Below are 18,899 nucleotides of genomic sequence, written 5' to 3'. Positions count from 1 at the left end.
GGTAGCAGGCACTCAGTGAATGAGTATGCTGAATGAATGAATAACCTGAGTGTCCAGGACTCAGTCTGGGGTCTGGTTTTTAAATTCTCAGTAAATATTTGATGGATTTGAATCAAGACTCAGAAATGCTGGCGGGTCACTGGGGGCGCACGGGGCGGGATGAGGGCTCCCCCAGGCAGGGTGACGAGAGGTCTCTGAGAATCACAGTTGCCTGGCTGGGAGCAAGAACGGTTTCAGAGAAGCAAGGTCATTCTTGGCCCTTGGGCCAGACCTTCCTCATCCAAAACATGCCAAGCTTCTGCTACGCTTAGGACTGGCCCCTCCTCAGCAGGTGCGCTGGGCTTAGGCGAGCATCTCCATAAGGACGAGGCCTGTGTGGGGTGAGACGGGCACTCAGCTGGTCGCCCGCACATACTCGGGCCCAATAACCAGAGCAGCCCTGGGGTGGGCTCAGACTCCCCTCAGAGGAGGTGGGTAGAGCATCGTGACCAGAAGAGTGCACAATGCAAGTTCAAACTCTGCCTCCCCAGTTCTACCGTCTGAGGCCGACAGAACCCACGTCCCTGTGGGGTGGAGAGAGTTCCGTGAGAGACTACGGCTCAGGAGGCATGCACAAGCGGGAGGTCTCGTCAGCTCCCAATCACGCCACCCGCTGATACAGGAAAGTCTTTTTCCTCTAGCCGGCCGAGCAGCGGTCCCAAAAGGCTGGATGCAAAAATCATGGCTGAAGGGAAGAATAAATGAACCGAATCACTGAGTCCTCAGAACTTAGCACAGGCTAGGTGCCCACATTCCCAATGAGTATTTGAAGGATTGACTAGAATTGAAGAAAACATGGGCCAGCAGGTGGGGATCGATGGCGGCAGGTGAGGACTGGTGACAGGCCACCTGGGGGCCTTTGTCACCCCAGACCTGTATTTGTCTGTTTCTAAGTTTTTTTTTTTTTTTTAAAGATTTATTTCTTTTAGAGAGAGAGAGAGTGAGCACAAGTCGTGGGGAGGGGCAGAGGCAGAGAAAGAAAATATCAAGCAGACTCAGTGCTGAGCACAGAGCCCGACTTGGGGCTCGATCCCACGACTCTGAGACCCCGACCTGAGCCTAAGCCAAGAGTCAGACGCTCAACTGACTGAGCCACCCAGGTGCCCCTGTCTGTTTTTAACTTTTTTTTTTTTAATTTTTTATTTATTAGAGAGAGAGTGAGAGAGAGAGAGAAAGCACATGAGAGGGGGGAGGGTCAGAGGGAGAAGCAGACTCCCTGCCGAGCAGGGAGCCCGATGTGGGACTCGATCCCGGGACTCCAGGATCATGACCTGAGCCGAAGGCAGTCGCTTAACCAACTGAGCCACCCAGGCGCCCTGTTTTTAACTTTTATTGAGGATGATACACAGAGAGCAGCTCGATGAACGTATCTCTACATTGATGCAACTACCGGCCAGATCAGGATATAGAACGTGGTCCCACACATGCCCGGGGGCTCCCTCTTGCCCTGTTCCAGTCGGTTCTCCGCAAAGGGGAGCCATGCTGCTGACTTCCATCGCCCTGGATTAGTCCTGCCTACATTTGAACTTGATAGGAATGGAAGCATACGGTATGATCAGACTCTGTTCTTCTATGTGCTTTTCGTGAGCTGGGAATGAGCACGTGAATGCCAACACCTGGGATCTGGGTGTGAAAGTGTACTGTCAGGTGGCATCCCCTGCAAAACGTGGGTTCTGGGGGTTTGAAGTGTATGGTTAATGCCTCCTTCAAGGAGCTGTCTTGAGCTGAATGCATTTCACCTTCTCTGCCAAGAGCCCCCAATCTTAAGAGCTGCCTTCAGTCTGACAGCAGAATCTTTCCTCTCTGGGCTGCATGAGTCAGACTCAGAGCCCAGCATCGTGCTCTGTTCTGGTCACGATGCTGTGCCCACCTCTTCCGAGAAGCCTGCCGAGCCAGCCTGGCTCACAGCCAGCAGCTGCTAACGGCGGAGCTGTATCTGTAGGACACATCCTTCTCTCTTGTCATCCAGCCCCCCTCCCCACCAGCAGCACAGCAGCCTGCATTTGGGCCCTTAGGTTCCTAGTGTCATTATGGACAGTTTGGGATATTTGCAGGACACAGAGCCACCCGACCGCCTCTCCTCAGGGCGACTAAGCCTGCTCCTCTTTCTCGACATGCGGCAGGCAGGGGACAGTTTTTTTGCATGGGGCTATAGAAAGAGCTGGAAGCGAGTTTTGGAGGCAGACGCCTGGGTGTACCTGTTGGCCTGTGTCCAGGCGGGTGAGCCTGCCTTAGCATCTCCGCCCCCCACAGGGGTAGGGTTGCTCGTGCGGTGCTGCAAGGAGGGGATGCCCCACGCCAAGTGCCTGCACGTTAGCGATTTTCAGAAGTTGTAGTTACCGCTGTCGTAGCTCGAAAATGAAGAGGAGGTGATGTGAAGCTAGACTGCCTGAGTCTGAATTCTGTTGTCACCACTTGTCGACTCTGGGGCCTCTGCGGCAGGTAACTTAATTTCTCCATCCCTCAGTTTCCCCATCTCTACAGTAGAAGTGGTGATCGTACCTGCCTCACGGGGCAGGTGAGGATTAACTAAATCAATATATAATTAAGTGCTTGGGACAGTTCCTGGCACATAGCAAGCGCCATGTGAGTGTTAGCTCACTCTCTCTCCTTCTCCCTCTGTAATATACCTGATTAACCAATGGTCATTAAATAACTACTTAAATAGCATTAAATCATAGCTGTTATGATGATGAGATACCATATGGAAGGTTCTGGAAATAATACATTTAGTGCCTGATACACAGTGAGTGCTCACTAGATATTCACTCTTATTTAAAGAAAAAAATATTCGTAATTTGGACCCTACGCAAAGAAGTGGGCAGGGGTGTGTGGGATGGATCAGCAGGTGAGGGTGTTGGGGCACAAGGGCGCACCATCAGGCGGGGCGGGCTGGCCTGGGCACCTACCTGCTCGTGGGCAACTCAACAACCCACCTCTGAGAAGTGGGGAGGGTCTCCTGCAGCTCCCCCCCTCCCCACCACCCCCTGCCCAGGGTGCTTTGCACCAACAGGCACCCTACGAAGGCTGGTTGACTGAAAGCCAGAAATGGCCTAGAGAAAACCACCAGGTTTAAAAACAAAACAACCAAAACAGGAAAATTTCCTTCCCGATCCTTCAGAGATGGGAGAACTAAGGGTGGACATAAACACCACTTGCCAGAACATGAAGGGCTTTTAAGGGCGAAGATGAGTGCTTTGTTTTCAGCTTTGGGAAGGACTGAACGAGAAGGAACAAACATTACCATCAGAGGCCCAGCGATTTTGATGGGCATCAACGAAGAACCCTCCAGTGTAAGACTGGGCATCTCCACCGCAGCCGCTGGGCTTGGGACCTCACGTCTGCCTCTGCATGGCGGCCTGCACGGCTGTCTTCGCTAAGGCCCGCTGAAAGCAGCTCTAATGAGCATCTGGCCACAAGGACCCCTGGGCGTTGACAGCTCAGCATCACCTGGCATCTGAAGGGTCAACTGACTCACTGCCCCGAAGGGCAAAGTGGTGCTGGTCCAGGTCACAGTGGGAACTGCCTTTCCTCCAGTATTCGCCAAGCAAAGCCTTTTTCTAAAGAATTTACACGAACGGAATTGGCAATGGAAAAAAATCCGAGACCGAAGAACCCGTTATTTTAAAGCATTTGAGGATTTTTTTTTTTTTTTTTTTGTGCCACAAAGCATGCGTAAACTTGCCACAGGGAGATGAGATTTTTTGGAAAAGAAAAGGAAAAAAAAAGGAAAAAAAAAGGAAAGAAATTTCTGTTCAAACTTCACTGGATTTCCTATTTCGAGAAACGTGGGCCAGTCTGGCTCAGGCAGAAAAATTCCCCCAAAGGAACATTTCATGATGCAGCTTTTATATGAAGTACTTAGTTTTACATATGGGAGAAAAGTGTGTAGGAGCGTCTATCTGGGTTTTATTTTCTTTTCATTTACTTTTGTGGTCAGTTTGGGTACTTTGATGGTATGAGATGGATTTCTAGGAATGTAAACCCAGTGTGTAAATTGTGCTTAACAGGAAACAATAATTCGCCTGTGGACGGCTCATAGAGGCTTTCATCCAGGAATCAATTTGGTTATAAGTCAGGGGTGGCCTGTAATAAAACACCGACAAAAGGTGACTGGGCGTGATGCCGGGGAGCACGCTCCTGGAGGCATTTAAGAATAAAGAGAACAAATACCGTCAATGCTGAATGAACCTACACACCCATTCATCTGTCTGAGGACTGGAGACAGGCCCTAGTGCTTTTTATTTTTTATTTATTTTATTTTTTTTAAAAAGGTTTTATTTATTTACTTGAGAGAGAGAGAGAGATCACAGAGGGAGAGGGAGAGGGAGAAGCAGACTCCTCGCTGAGCAAGGAGCCCGATGCAAGACTCGATCCCAGGACCCTGAGATCGTGACCTGAGCCGAAGGCAGACGCTTAACTGACTGAGCCACCCAGGTGCCCCCCCCCGATGCTTTTTAAATTTAAATATCAAGCTTCTATATCCCCCCCACACTAACATAACAGAAAATCTGAAGAAGATAGAAGGAGAGCAAAAAAATCTTGCATGGTTCCCATGACCACCATTTTAACATTTTGGTGGATTTCCTTCCAATTTTTTTTTTCCTGGCCTCATAGAATAATCATAGCCATATTCCTATTTTGTACCAGATGACCTTTAGAGGTTCCACATCTATGGGTTTTTGACTCACTCAATTTGCTACTTAATAGAATTCTCCCCATGTTTAATAAACCTTCTAATAATCACAGACTTAAGATAATACATTTTTATCTAGTAAGTGCCTCAAGAACTTCCAAAAAGTCTGCCTTGAACAGGAAGCAGGAGAGGGTTTGTGTGATTTGAATATGGCACAGAGCAAAGGGAAAGGGGAAGAAATAGGAATATAAGGCAGAAAGCAAGAGAGGGAGGGAGGTGGTGGGGGGGGGGAAGGAAGGAGGGAGAGAAGATTGGGGGGTAGGAATAACAAAACGCATTGGTTTCACAGGACACTCCTGGAAGGAGACCTATGGGTTGGCCGGGTGGGTGTGGTGATGGTGGGACAGTGGGAGTTGGCTACAACCCCAACAAGGACCCTTGGGACACAGCCACCCAGTGGGGAGAGGAACTGACCAGAGCAAAGGCGGGGGCACAGGCCAGGGGCCAGCAGGCAACTGCCGGAAAGACTGAACCTCAGGGGCCACAGGCCACAAAGGGCCACCAAGGTGGAAGAAGGGAGACCCCGCACACGGCTAAGCAAACGGGACTCTTCACCCACCAGGCATCTGGCCTTGACTCACACGCAGGAATCCGTGGGCAGAAAGACAACAAAAGCTATTTTTCATGCAAGAGAAGCTGGACATCAGGAAAAATCAGAGCCCCTTTGTATGACATGCCAAATTGCTGAAGCGAGAAAATGTATCGGGCGAGGGCTCAGATGCGAGCCGGGAAGAGCATGCTCGCCCAGGGGAACCCGGCCGTCAATGTTCGCTTGTTATCGGGCTTTTCAGAGCGAGGGCCGGAAGCGAGCGCGGGCTGTCCTCCCCCCACTGCGTGGCAGAGATGAGCTGGTGACACGGCCTTGGCCGGACTGTCCGGCCCCTGGAAGGGAGCCTGCGTGTCCTGAAATGTCCCCGGGCAGTCTTCAGGGATCGCAGTGCTTTCCCTTGCTTGTGGTTTGGCTCGCTGAAGTCTCCCTTCCTCTGAGACCCATCCTCACAGGTGGGACCCCTTCCCACTGTCCCACGTGCAGGGCGTTCTCTGGGTTAGTAAAGGACACTAACTACCAGGCATTGGACCCTTTATTCCTGGCTCGAGCTAAGCACAGACATATCTCATCTCGGCTCCTGTGAGCAAATCTGCGCTGTAGGTTGTTGCTAACACCCCATTTTGCAGAGAAAGCAACCGAGGCTCCACAGACACATGGAATGATTGGCCGGCGGCCCCACAGTTAGCGGGAGGCAGAGCCTGGGCTCAGACCCCACTCACCAGGGGATTTGCGCCCTCCTCCCCCCCCCCCCCTGCGCTACTTTTCTCCACGAGGCCCCTCATACAGCCGCTGTGTATTTCACGTCTATGGAGAAGCAGATGTGTGTGGAACCCTGTGTGTGTTTTCCTCTTGATCCTCCTGCCGGCCCTATGAGACAGGTCTTGATAGGACCCCCAGGAGGAGTCCCGGACAGCCAGGTATGCTCTGGAGCTCTCCACGCCCTGCACCATTGTATGTGGCCGCCTTGTCTCCTCTGGGTTCCCTGGAACCAGAGGGTAAGTTCCCCGAGAACTTTCTGTGCCCACCGAGCCCAGCACGAAACCAGGCACTCAGTAGGCACCCCACAAATGCTTCACGGTGACAGAGTTATAGGTCCTACTGCTCTCCGAGGCAGCCCCTGGCCTTGTGGAGAGCTGGTGGCCATCCCTTGGACAAAAGAGAGAGGTGAGGTCTGCTTCCAGCACCCAGCTCCGCTCCCCACTCCAGCCGCCAATTTCTGCGCAACCTCAGGACCCTCCGGTACCAGCTTCTCCATCCCATTTTTCTCAACAAAGGCTCTTCTCAAGGTAGAAGGATACTCGAGAGAGGCTATGTCATTTACGGGGTCCAGGGCAAAATGGAAATGCAGATCCTCTTATTCAAAAATGATTAAGAATTTAAAGATGGTGACAGCAGAGCACCGAACACACAGACGGGGTCCCAACTGCACAAGTCCCCGGCCTGTGAATACAGCCCTGGTGACAACAGTCGCTTTGAGGCCTTTGCACATGACCTGTTACTGGGGTCTGGATTTTTCTAGGACAGTCCTGATTTTAAATTGTCTGGACCTCTCCCCTGCCCCGCCACCTCCTCAAACAAACCAGGAATGCCAACATTTCAGGATCCCAATAACACCTCCTGTATTACCTCTTATACCCTCAACAACAATAGAAAACCTCTTACCCGCTTTTTATCTAGTTTTAGTTCAGAAAATAGAAATGCCACAGTGCCATTTGACCTGTGGGGGAACCGAAGGCACTGGGGTTCCACATTCACGGCCTGACATGCCATCACAAGGGGGAACTGTTTTCATCCATCCAGCAGATGACTCCCACACCTGTGTCTTTGGGTCTGCCCTGCCTCATCCCTGTAGAGAGGGGTGGTCCCAAACCCTGTGCACTCAGCCCATCCGAAGTCCAGCTGTCCTGTCTCCAGTCCCCCTGGACCACTCTTCCTTGGTTCTGTGTCTTGGGGAATGGCTCTACTGCCTGGGGGTGTCTATCACTGTATCCCATTTTACAGATGAGAAAACTGAGCCTCAGAGCAGCTGGGGAATTTGCCCAAGGTTGCAGGGAATGCAGGGTAGAGCAGGATTCAAATGCACGTCTCTTTGACCAGCCCCCATGCTACTAACCATCGCTTGGACTTGGTTCAGATATCACCTTCCCTGACTCTTTTTCTGGAAACTGAAGCTCCTGGTGGGAGACGTTGGAGAGGTATGTGGGGCCACATCTGCAGGGTTTCGTGGATCAGGGAATGAGCCTGACTTTATCACAAATGCGTTGTGGTCCCATCAAAAGGTGTCAAGCTGGGGAATGATGTCATCTGATTATATTTTTATAAGGTCTTCCTGGCTGTGAGTGAGGGGCTGGCATGGGTTGGGGGGGCAGGAGAGAGGGCAGGGACATCAGCCAGGACCCTGCATGGGGCATCGGGGTGAGAGATGACAGAGGCTGGGAGCCAGGTGGGGAGAAGTGGTGGGGAAGCAGCGGGTGTGTTCTGGGGGTGAACCTAGCAGGGCTCCTGCAGGGAAGTGGCTTTCGTCTGGTCTCTGTGGTGGCCGGCACTGTGCTGGGCGCCAAGCAGACTCTCAGTGTTTGCCGGAGGCTGAGCTAAGCACCGAGTGGGTGGGAGAGGAGTCGCAGCTGATTCTCTTGAGGAGAGACCACACTGGCCAGCAAGAGCACATCTGACATGGGAGGCCACTGCCCGCATGGGGTTCCTTGCCAAGGTGTCAGGGTGATGAGAGGCCAAGCCCACGTGTTTCCATGTGCAGTCCTGTCCCCTCTGCAGTGCCTCTGTGGGAGTGGCCACTGGGCCTCACCAGCACCTTCCCAAGTACCTTCTCACTGCATACTCCCATAACCCTGCGGGGAGGATGGACAGAGGGAGGATGCAGGGAAGAGGGAAGGAGGAGAAAGAAGGGAGGAAGGAGAAATGAAAGAGGGAAGGAGGGACGGGGAGAGAGGAGGGATGGAGGGAGGAGGGAAAGAGGAGGATGGAGGGAGAGGGAAGGGATGGAGGGAGAGAGGAAGATGGAAGGAAGAGGATGGAGGAAGAGGGAGAGAGGAGGGTGGAGGGAGAGGGATGGAGGGAGAGGGATGGAGGGAGGAGGGAGGATGGAGGGATAAAGGGATGAAGGATGGAAGAAGAATGGAGGATGAAGGGAAGGATGGAGGGAAGGGCAGGTATCATTTGCCAATTCGCCAAACAAGCAAACCGAGGCTCTAGGAGCAAAAGACGGTTCAGATGGTCAGTGGCAGGGTTGGGATCAGGCCACAGGTCTCCTGAGCCCCGTTCCGATGTTTCCACAGCCCAGCACCCCGTCCTCCTCTATCACAGCCCAGGTCCTGCCACACCGCAGTTCGCAGCGGCAGCCTCAGTACCAGGAGATGGGGTGGGGGCCTTCGGCCTGGGTGGCCGCCGTCACCGCCCTGGGCACTGCCTTGGTGCTAGACCCTATTTCAACTCCTAACTGAGAGCCCTCGGGTTCTGATTTTATGGTTCACAGAAGCCTCTCCGAGCGGTTCTGCCCCTGAGAGGTGATGACACAGCCCCGTGTTCTCCGCTGGCCCAAACATCCCCGCAGAGGCTCAGTGTCTTCCTTCCCCAGACCCTGGGGGCCAGTGAGCTGACCCGGGGCCCCGCTCAAACTGGCTGCAAAGGTGGAGCAACTTTTTTCTTCTGGGAAAATTTCCAAGGTTCCGGAAACATGGAGCCAGGGAGAAGGCAATCCCTCCGTGAATATCTATAAGATGCCACGCACCTCGAAGGTTATTTTGCACACAGCCCTTTGCATGTAAGCGTGAGGTTTACTCACGACACCTTCACAGTGATCCCAGAGGCTGTCTCACCATGAAGGGACGGACGTTTAGAGAGGCTGAGTACTTTGTCTGATGAGTGACAGAGCCTGGACTCAAACCCAGGTCCGTGTGACTTCAGTGCCGGGTGTCCGATGCTTCCATGTGGGCTGATGGGGGCTGGAAGAGAGAGCTGGGGTGGGCATCCTGCCCTGCCTCTCTCCCCGGGGTGGGGGGCAGGAGGTAGTGATGGCAGGTGAGCCAGGGAGGCTGACCAGCTTTAGCTAGTGGGTTTTCTCCCAAGCTCTGGAGCTGGGCTTGAGTCAAGAATTTCCCCGTGGCCTTCCCACACTCTGAGAGACAGGGGCAATGGCCAGGGAGGAGGAGGGACACCTAAACAGCACTTGGGAGTACCTCTGCCTCTGTGGGCTTGGTGTGGTAGGAGGCACAGAAGGGTGGATGTCACGACAGGAGGGACCTGGCTTCAGGTCTGTAATCCTCGGAGGTGGGGGAGGGGAGGGATAGGCAGGGGAAGGGTGAGAGCAGCTCCAGTTAAAATCCCAAGCCCTGGGGGCGCCAGGGGCGCTCAGTCGGTTAAGCGTCTGCCTTCAGTTCCGGTCATGGTCTCGGGGTCCTGGGATCGAGCCCCGCATTAGGTTCCCTGCTCCGCGGGGAGTCTGCTTCTCCCTTTCACTCTCCCTCTGTGCTCTCCCCACTCTCTCTCAAATAAATAAATAAGATCTTTAAAAAAAAGAAAATCCCAAGCCCTACAAGCCAGTGCATGAGCTCTGCGGCTGGGGCATAAATCCTCCGGGAGCTCAACGGAAGAGCTGGGGTTGGTTTCGTGGGGGAGGTTGGCTTGAAGGATAGTTGGAAGTCGGGGAGAGGGGTGGAAGTGAGGCGATAGATCCTGATGTTTAGGGAGCAAAAACAATCAGAGGACTCTCCTGACCCAGCACCCCAACAGGGCAGCTCCCAGGCCCCATCCTGGCTCCAGGACAGTAGAATCAAGGCCAGGCATGGCTGAGTATGGCATCATAGTCTGCCATCTTTGAGCCAGCAGAGCCTGGCTTCCAGGGGAGTTACTGGAGCTTCCAAAGACCCTAGAGCTTCCCTCACAGGGTCGTCTGGCCCCCAGCCCTGTCCTGACACAGCAGAGAAATCACAGAGCCCTTGAAATGCAAAGGGGCAAGGCCTACACCTGGGAAGCTCCTGGCATACAGAGGCCAGGGGCACTCCTGAGTCCCCCCAGTGTTGTCCTACCAAGCATTCCGTTTGGGGAGCACCTACTCTGTAGGTGTGCGCTGGGCACTTTCACATTTGTTGCTTCATTATCTTATTTTCCAGGTATGTGAACAACAACTCAGGGAGGTTAAGGAACCTGCCTCAAGCTGCACAGCTTACCTGGGAAAGCTGGGATTTGAACTGAAAACCTGGCCTCCTGCCTGCAGCTCATGCTGCCTTTTCAACAGAGTCTATTTTTTTTTTTAGATTTTATTTATTTATTTTTATTTATTCATGAGAGATAGAGAGAGAGAGGCAAAGGGAGAAGCAGGCTCCCTGCGGAGCAGGGAGCCCAATGCAGGACTCGATCCCAGGACCCTGGGATCATGACCTGAGCTGAAGGCAGATGCTTAACCGACTGAGCCACCCAGGCGTCCCTCAACAGAGTCTATTTTAATGCGATAGAAGGAGACAGGGAATACATTTGTCCCAGGCCTCTGTATCAGAGACAATCAGGCTTCTCTTGAGCAGTGATCTCCTGCACATGGGGTTCCTCACATTTGGTCATGCTCCCCTCTCCGTCCCAGCCCCGGGAAGCTCAGAGACAAGCAGTGGCCCGTCTCCAGCAACACGGCCAACCTTTGCAGCATGCATTTTGTGGGCTCATCGGACTCAACCATCCTCTTATTTTCCTGCCCTTATTTCTACTTCTGACCCAATGCCTCCTCTACTTTTTTTTTTTTTTTAATCTCGTCCCTTTTTTCCTTTCTCTTTTTTTTGGTTGGAGGAAGAACTAAATAGAGTAAAATCAGGTGATGTCATTTTCACAGCTTTGAAAAGGTTTTCACATAAAGAAATTGTTACGTTAGAAAAGGAATGTCCCTCGTCTGGTACCGTGTCCTGACTCGCAGTTCGGAAGAGATGGTCTCATCAGCATCTCCCAGAACGCCATGGGGGTGAAGAGCAAGAATTGCGGGGGGGCTTGGGCATGGCGCTGGGGTTAGAACCAGTGTGTTCTCTTACTGAAGCCGATCCCAGGGACACGCGTCCTTATTGGAGGACCCTGGCTGGTCTGAGTGTGTGTTTGTGGGTTAACTGTGATGGAGCTGATGAGCTGTGGCAGAGAAAGGCCCTGAGGGAGTGAGCTCCCTTCATCTTCCTGCGTTTCCCGGTGCCCACCCGAGGGGAGGCTATGCCCAGGAAGCCCTAACCAGGCAGCCCCCACACCCCCTTCTGCTCCCTGTTACCAACGAGCCGTGTGACCTTGGATGAGTCACTTTGCCTCCCTGGCCTTGAGTTTCCTTTGCCTGCAGAGTGTGAGGCTCAGGCCCCATCAGCAGTTCTCATCCCCAGTGTGGACACACGCTGGGGTGTCACCGGCGGGGGGTGAGCTGGGTCACCTGCGAGTCATTACTCTTAAGAAGGGAATGGAAGTGACCACTTATGCCACCAGTCACCGAAAGCAGACGCCAGGTCCCCCTATCCGTAGAGCTGCTCTCCTCACGTGTTTTCTTGAAGGAACGAGAAGAGAGGGGAGCCCCTTCCAGCCGCCAGGAATCAGGTCCTCCCCTACCCCCCCCACCTACATGCTGCTTCCCTTAGAGCAGAGGTTCTCCACAGGGGGCTGATTTTGCCTCCCCAATCCACCCCCCCCCACCATGCCCAGGGGACATCTGGGAGTATTTTTGGTTGTCACAGCTTGGCAGCAGGGGGATGCTCCTGGCTTCTAGTACGCAGAAGCCGGAGATGCCGCTAAACAGCCTACAGCGCCCAAGACAGCCCCAGCCACCAAGAAGAACCCAGCCCCAAATGTCGGTGTCCTGATGTTGACAAACCCTGTCCTGTCGTGATGGGCAGTTGATGATGAATCCAAACACTCGGGACCGTGAGGACTTAGGGTGGTCCCCCGAGTTACCCTCCTCGGTACTTCTCAGCATGACTTCTGGAGGCGGGCACGTTGGGTGGTCGCCCAAACTTTGGAACCCCCATGGGACATGCTTGATTTCCTTTCCTGTTCCCGCTCCTTCCTCCGTGTTCCCCACTCGGCCACGGCCCCGCCGTCTCGCAGCCGCCGTAGCCCCAGATCCAGGCAGTCGCCCTTGACTCCTCACCTCCTCCTGCCTGTCCTTCTCACCACGTCTCACCATCTCTGCTGCCACCTGTTAGCCCCAGGCTTCCAGTCTGGTCTCCTGGTGGCCTCCTCTGCCTTCCAGAGTCTCCACTCTCCATGTGCAGCCGGAGGCTCTTCTAAAATCATAAGTCAGATCACTTTACTCCCCTGGCCCAAACCCCTCAAAGCACTGACCCTGATCCTGACCTCCAAGCCTCTCCGGGACCCCCATGCGGGTGCTGGAGCCCTGCCCAGCCTTTCCTGCCTCAGAGCCTCAGCTTGCCTTTTCCTCTTCTTGGAAGGTCTTCCTCCAGTCCTCCAACAGCTCTTTCCTGTCCTCTTGACTGATGGCAACCCTCCCCAGCCTCTCCCAGCACACCCCTGCTCTGTGTCTGTCCTAACCCTTATCAGGACCTGGAAGTGTCAGCTACCCCATGAGAATGTTGGCTCCGGGAGAGCAGGGACCGAGTCTGTCCCGTCCGCCGCTGTGACTAAGAGCCTCACACGTCTGACATAGAGCAGGGACTCAGTGAATATGTATGGAATGATGAATAAGTGAATGGATGAATGAATGAATGAATGAATAGAAGCAGGCCCGGCAGATCGGTGACTTATAGCCCTTCTGTGTGTGTCTTAGCAGAAAAAAGGTCGAGAGCCACTGAACGAAGTAATCTCAGAGGTTCTTCCAGCTGGAGGAGCTCCCCTGCCGCCCAACCCCTCTTGCTGGCCCATGTCACGGCCACATGAACCTGATTCAACCTACAGGCTGGCGGCAAGGGGCTCTCTGGGGCTTCTATAGCAGAAAGTCAGAAATGGGAGGAATGTTCCAGATCAGCTAGGCCCCTCCCCTCAGGCCCACCAGGCTCTCTTCCACAGCTCTAGTTTGGCTATGCCATTCTTTGCTTCCCTCACCTCTGAGACTCTGGATCTGATGATTCTGCTGCCCTTCTTTGACTATAGCCCGAAAATCTCAAGTCTCCCCATCTGTTCACTGGGGTCGCTGGAGGCCAGGGTCCATGAGGGACCCACCTCCCTCACATGGGCAACATCTCTCACACCAGTATACCCAGACTTCATTCACACCATGGCACACAGAGAGATGTGTGTGCCCAGGAGATTTATTTTAAAGACCTGCTGCTTTCCTACTGAGCCTTTCTGAAGCCTCTCACATGGGGGTCCTCCAAAGCCGACTCTGTGGTGAGGTCCTTAAATCAGACCGCCAGGATCCCCAGCTTCTCCTCACTAAGTCAACCGGGTCCAGTTAAAAGGACCTGGTTTTTTCTTACAAGAAGAGAGAAAGCAGTGAAGAACCAGGGCATTAAGGGAAGGTGGACAGGAGAAGGGACTGCCAGGTCCCCTTCCTGAGTGACTAGAGAGTGAGTACCAGTTAGGGAGCAGGGACAGGAAGGGAGAACAGCCCTCTAACAGACTGAATGCTGATGTCCCCCCGAAATTCATATACATTGACACTCTAACCCCCAGTGGTATTTGGAGGTGGGGCTTTGGAGGCGGTGACTAGGTTTAGGTGAGGTCCTCATGATGGGATTAGTGCCCTTATAAGGAGAGACCAGAGAGCCTGCACTCTACCTTGTGAGGACACAATGAGAAGGGGCCACCTACAAGCCAGGAGCCAAATCGGCTGGTGCTCGATCTTGGGCTTCCAGCCTCCAGAACTCTAAGAAATAAATGTTGTTTAAGCCACTGGCTCTATCAAATTTTGTTACAGCAGCTCAAACTGAGTAAGACAACCCCCTTACTTGCCCCTTCTCAAATCTGTGTGGTTCAAATAAACGACATCCTCTGGCTGGTGGAAAGCCAGGCTAATCTGTCCAGACCGAAGACATTCTCTAATACTCAAGAGCTGTGACCATCTTAAGCCTCATCTTCTACATCTATGAAAGGCAGATAATTAATATTTACCTTGAAGTGTTGTTGACAATGACATGAACTAACATAGTCCTGCACGGAGGTCTTCACTAAGTGATGGCTGTTATTATCAACACCAGAGGGCCAAGGAGAGCCGGCAGGTGAGGTGACTAGCTGGGAGCGCCCTGCTGTAGCTGCTGTCCACCCACCTGGGCTTGACTGGACAGGCTGCCTGTGAGTTTTTGCAAGAGAAAATGAAAGCAAACACAGACAGGAAAAGTCCCCAGCCCAGTGCCTGGAGTGGAGTGGGTGTGGAAAGGACATTATTTAATTCAGAACATCTCTGAACGGTCCTATGTTGGGAGCATGGTAAGGCAGAACTGCCCAGCACCTGCCCAGAAAGCGTTCCAAGGGTCCTGGAGAAGTAAGCTCCGCCCCCAGGCCTCTGGGCAACTGGGCGGGGCCTGGGCGGACTGGAGCCCCTGGGTAGTCCCCGGTGGCTGTCTTCTCTCTCTCCTGGCCCGTCTTTTTCTCTGTGTGCCATGGTGTGAATGAAGTCTGGGTATACGGGTGTGAGAGATGTTGCCCAGGTGAGGGAGGTGGGTCCCTCACAGACCCTGGCCTCCAGCGGCCCCAGCGAATACTCCGGAGCTAACAGTGGGCGTGGGGGCTTTGGCAGGCTGACATAAGCTGCGCCCCTCTGGGCCCACAGTCTCCTCCCCTCCTATGTTTACACGAGGTCTTCTGTTCCCAGCACATAGTACATGCTCCATAATGCTTGCTTACGTTCTCTACCTTGTCTAATTGCAAAATGCATTAGAGATTGAACAAATGCTGGTTGGTGATACCTGTGATAGGAAAGTCCATGACTTCTTTCCTGTGTCCCCAGCTTTGGGCTGAGTGTCACCAAAGACACAAAGAAAGAATGAGGTGGGCTTGGGAAGGGAGGGAGCAGGAGACTGATGGTGATGGGGATGGGCTAGTCCAGAACGTGGTAGAAGAGAGAGAGAGAGACAGAAACAGAAACAGAGGCAGAAATAGACGAAGAGAAGAGAAGAGAAGAGAAGAGAAGAGAAGAGGAGGAGCGAGGGGAGAGGGGAGGAGAGGGGAGGGAAGGGGAGGGGAGAGAGAGTATGTTATGCAATTTGGGCATCTCCTGTACATTTTCACTTCTGAATGGCTTCATGCTGCTGTCAGCCCAACCTCAGAGCTAGGCTCCACTGGGTAGTCAAGTACTTGGTTCTATTTTTAATGGCAACCCAGAAGCTGTTTGGGAAAGGGCAGGATGACATGGTGGGAAGAGCTTTGTAGTGAGACAAAGGCTCAAATCTGGCCCAGCAGCCTCCTACCTGAGCGCATCTGGGCAAGTGCCTTACCCTCTCTGAGCCTCTGTACCCTCGGCTGCAGACGGGGGTGCAGACAGCATCCTCTCGGGGCTGCTGTGAGCATGCCATGTGCTAAAATGCACAGGCTCTGAGCGCTTGTCCAATAGAGGGGCTTGGGGTGGGGGTGGCAGAAAGAAGCTGGGGTGATGGCAGCCCTGGCCGGCTGGAGGCGGGCCTGTCCGACTGCAGGGATGCCTTCAGTACACAGAGGGCTGGGCTCTCCGGGCCCCGGCAGCATCATCGATGGGAGACAACCAGGAAACGGAATCACTGTGAGTTGCCAGCAAACCCTTCCGAGTCCCACTGTCACAACCAGTGCTTTGTTAGAGGCCGGCTACAGGATTTCTTCCAGGTTCATCCCAGAGGCTTGATCTTTTCTTTTCTTTTTTTCCCCATGTCAAGCTTTGGGGGTACTTTGCTAGAGAACAGGTGGAAATCATGCATTTTACACACAAAGCCAACACTGGGGTGACCAGGGCCCCAGGGAAGCTTGGGATGGCTGTGCTGTCCGGGTCCTGGCCTGGACCCTCGCTGGCAGGTGGAGGCATCACCGGGGTCGGGCGACTGTGCTTCTCCGCGGTCTGCCAGCAATTTCCACCCAGGTCCAGGGATGGATGATGCTAGCCACAACAAGGAATCCTGAACCAGCGCTCCCAGCCCTGGGTTGGTACGAGGATGTTCCAGCCTTTGGATGTGGCCTGGCTCGGCCCTCAGAACCCCTGAGCTCAAGTGGGAGGTGGGGGTGGGGGGGATGACAGAGGCAGCTCAGTTCTTACGGTGAAGTCCCCCAGATGGCAGTTCCCCACCCTCCCTCCGCCAGCGGAGCCAGCTGCCCAGATCGGCTTGGGGCTCTCTTGATGAACACCGGGTGCAAATGGCTCCAGGCAGCTGGCTAGATGCTAAGTGCAGCATCAGTCCTAATTAGGATGAGGAATTAATAAAGGAGGCATTCGAGCTGCTCTGCAGAGGCCAGGCTCGCCGCTGTGGAGGAGTTAGTTCCGATTTCCACGGGGAAACTGGGAGGCCTGGGCTCCACGTGTGCATGTGGGAGGTGACAGTGGCATGACTTACCGTGCCACGCAGAGCCTGTGAGGCAGAACATGGGGGCTCTGCAGCCCCTCTTCTGTGTCTAGCTCAGGTGCTGTGGCAGGTAATGACGTGGGTACATTCTCCAGATGAGAAGAGTAGGTGTTCGTGATCTGAGCAATTGCACACCAGAAATGATGTTTTTCAAAAGAAAAGGGGAGGGTGTGATCGTGGGCCCACCGATCCTTCGTGTGGCCGTGTTTCCCAAACTATTGATTGCCCATGCCCGCTCCTCCAAGACTCCACTTAGCCTTGGCGTTAAACTCCAGATTGCAAAGGGCAAGGCAGCCTCGTTTGAGAGAGGGTGTGGGGGGCAGAGGTGGGCAGGATTCCCGCCAGAGCAGGTCTAGGAGGAGGGGAAGGGCGCAAGTTCAACCTGGCGGAGCCGACCCAGCTTTATAAAGCCTTTTTTTTAAGAGGCCTCCAAATGCGGCCAGAAAAAGGGCCATCTCTTTAAGAGCTCCCTACCAACCTCCACCAAGCTCCAACGCCGCTGAACTATTTGCAGGGGCCGTAACTGCAGTAAGGAAGCCTGAGTGTGTGGGAGAACTCCCCGAATGACGGAGGGGAGGAGTTAACACACGGGAAAAGGTTACAGAAAAAGAAAGAGGAAACTCTGTCCAAGGATATCGGAAAGGAACGTTCCGCCAACTTCCCCCCATCCCTCCTCCAATCTGGGAGCCAAGACCAAGCGGCAGGCCCCGTCCACAACCTGGCTGGGACCAGACCGCCCCTCCACAGCCACCTGTTAGTTCCAGTTCCGCAGCAGGGCGGGCGGGAGGCGCTGAAGTCGGGCGCATTGAGCCACTGGAGGCGTCCGGGCGCCTCCCGCAGAGGGAGCGGTCCCCACGGTCCCGGGACACCCAATCCCGGCCCCCAGAGGCGTTCCAACCTTACAACACCCACTACACGGCCTCCTCGCGCATCTGGGGGGCGCAGCGCCCCGCCCCTCTTGCCCCGACGGGGCGGCCACGCCCCTCCCAGGCAGTTGTCGGTCCGCGGGTCGCCCCTGCGCACTCCGGTGTCCTGCCGAGGTCTCCCGCAGCCTCCCTGTCGAGGGACCGCGACGAACGGCTTGCTCCCCGAGTCGGGGTGGGGGGGGAGTCTCGGTGACGCACCCCTCCCTCCCCACCGAGCAGGGAGCAGCGGGCCGCGGCCCCATGCAAGAGTAGGCGGCGGAGCAGGGTCTGGGCGGCGTCAGGCTCCGGCGACCCCGCTCGCCCGGAGCCGCTCCGAGCCCGGCCCCCACCCCCAGCCCTCGGCCCCGGCCTGGAGCGAGCTAGGAGCGGCCCCGGCGCTCCCCGCCCCCGGCCGGCCCCGCCCCAGGATGGCCAGTTACCATAGCAATCGCACAGACACCGGTTGCCAAGCAACCCCTCCCCCTCCTCCCTCCCCTCCTCTCCGGTCCGCTCCCCCCAACCCCAGCCTCCTCCCGCCCCCACGCCATCCTCCACCTCCCCCGGGGGCTCCGGCGCGGCCCCTCGGGATCGCTCCGGTCTCGGGCTGCACGCGCGCCCGTGAGTTTCGGTGTGTTTCATTGTGTCTGTGTGCGAGGGGGTGTGCGTGTGCGTGGAGTTTGTGGGATCGGTTTGAGGGACCCCGAGCTGGTGCACAGCTGGCCGCGAGGGGACCCGCCCGCTCGCTCCGGCTCCTTTGTGTGCCGCGCGAAGCCAGTGCCGCGCCCACCCCCTTCCCGGCCGGCACCCCGGGCGGGGTGTGCGTGTGCGCGTGTGTGGTGCCGGCTGGGTGGGTGCCGGGGCCGGCCGTACCTTCGATGCAGCACACCCGCCACAGCCCCGAGTGGGTGAGGTCGCCGCGGGCGCGGCGGGGCGCGGGCCCGTCGTCCATGGTCAGGTTGGTGCCGTTGCAGATGTGCGCGCTGGAGTAGAGCCAGTAGTCGGTGCCGATGGCGATGGCCATGAGCGAGAAGGCGGCGAAGGCTCCGGCCGTGGTCAGCAGCATCTGCAGCCCGCGGTCGCATCGCACCATGGTGGGCGCCTCATAGTCCGCCGCCCGCCGGCCCGGCCCGCCGCGCCCGCCCGCCCTCCGCCCTCCGCGCGCCGCTCCGGGGGCGCCGGGGCTGGGGGGGCCGAGGGCCGGGGGGCGGCGGCCCGCTATTCCTATTGGGTGATTCGGCGCGCCCGCGGGCTGCAGCTCCGCCTGC

General features: G+C 55.3%; 1 protein-coding gene across 1 annotated transcript in view; it reads right to left on the bottom strand.

Moving 5' to 3' along the window:
* Nucleotides 1–18,724, bottom strand: part of CACNG4 (calcium voltage-gated channel auxiliary subunit gamma 4) — a 56,098-nt gene extending 37,374 nt beyond the window's left edge. Inside the window, exon 1 of the mRNA XM_035026217.1 lies at nt 18,505–18,724. Coding sequence (XP_034882108.1) covers nt 18,505–18,724 — 220 coding nt within the window. The remainder of the gene's footprint in view (nt 1–18,504) is intronic.
* Nucleotides 18,725–18,899: the final 175 nt, after the last annotated feature.

This window comes from Mirounga leonina, unplaced genomic scaffold, assembly GCF_011800145.1.
Source record: "Mirounga leonina isolate KUSES-001 unplaced genomic scaffold, KU_Mleo_1.0 Mir_197, whole genome shotgun sequence".
NCBI classification, from domain to species: domain Eukaryota; kingdom Metazoa; phylum Chordata; class Mammalia; order Carnivora; family Phocidae; genus Mirounga; species Mirounga leonina.
Note: the sequence above shows the minus strand (reverse complement) of the source record. Positions and strands in the feature narration are given on the sequence as shown.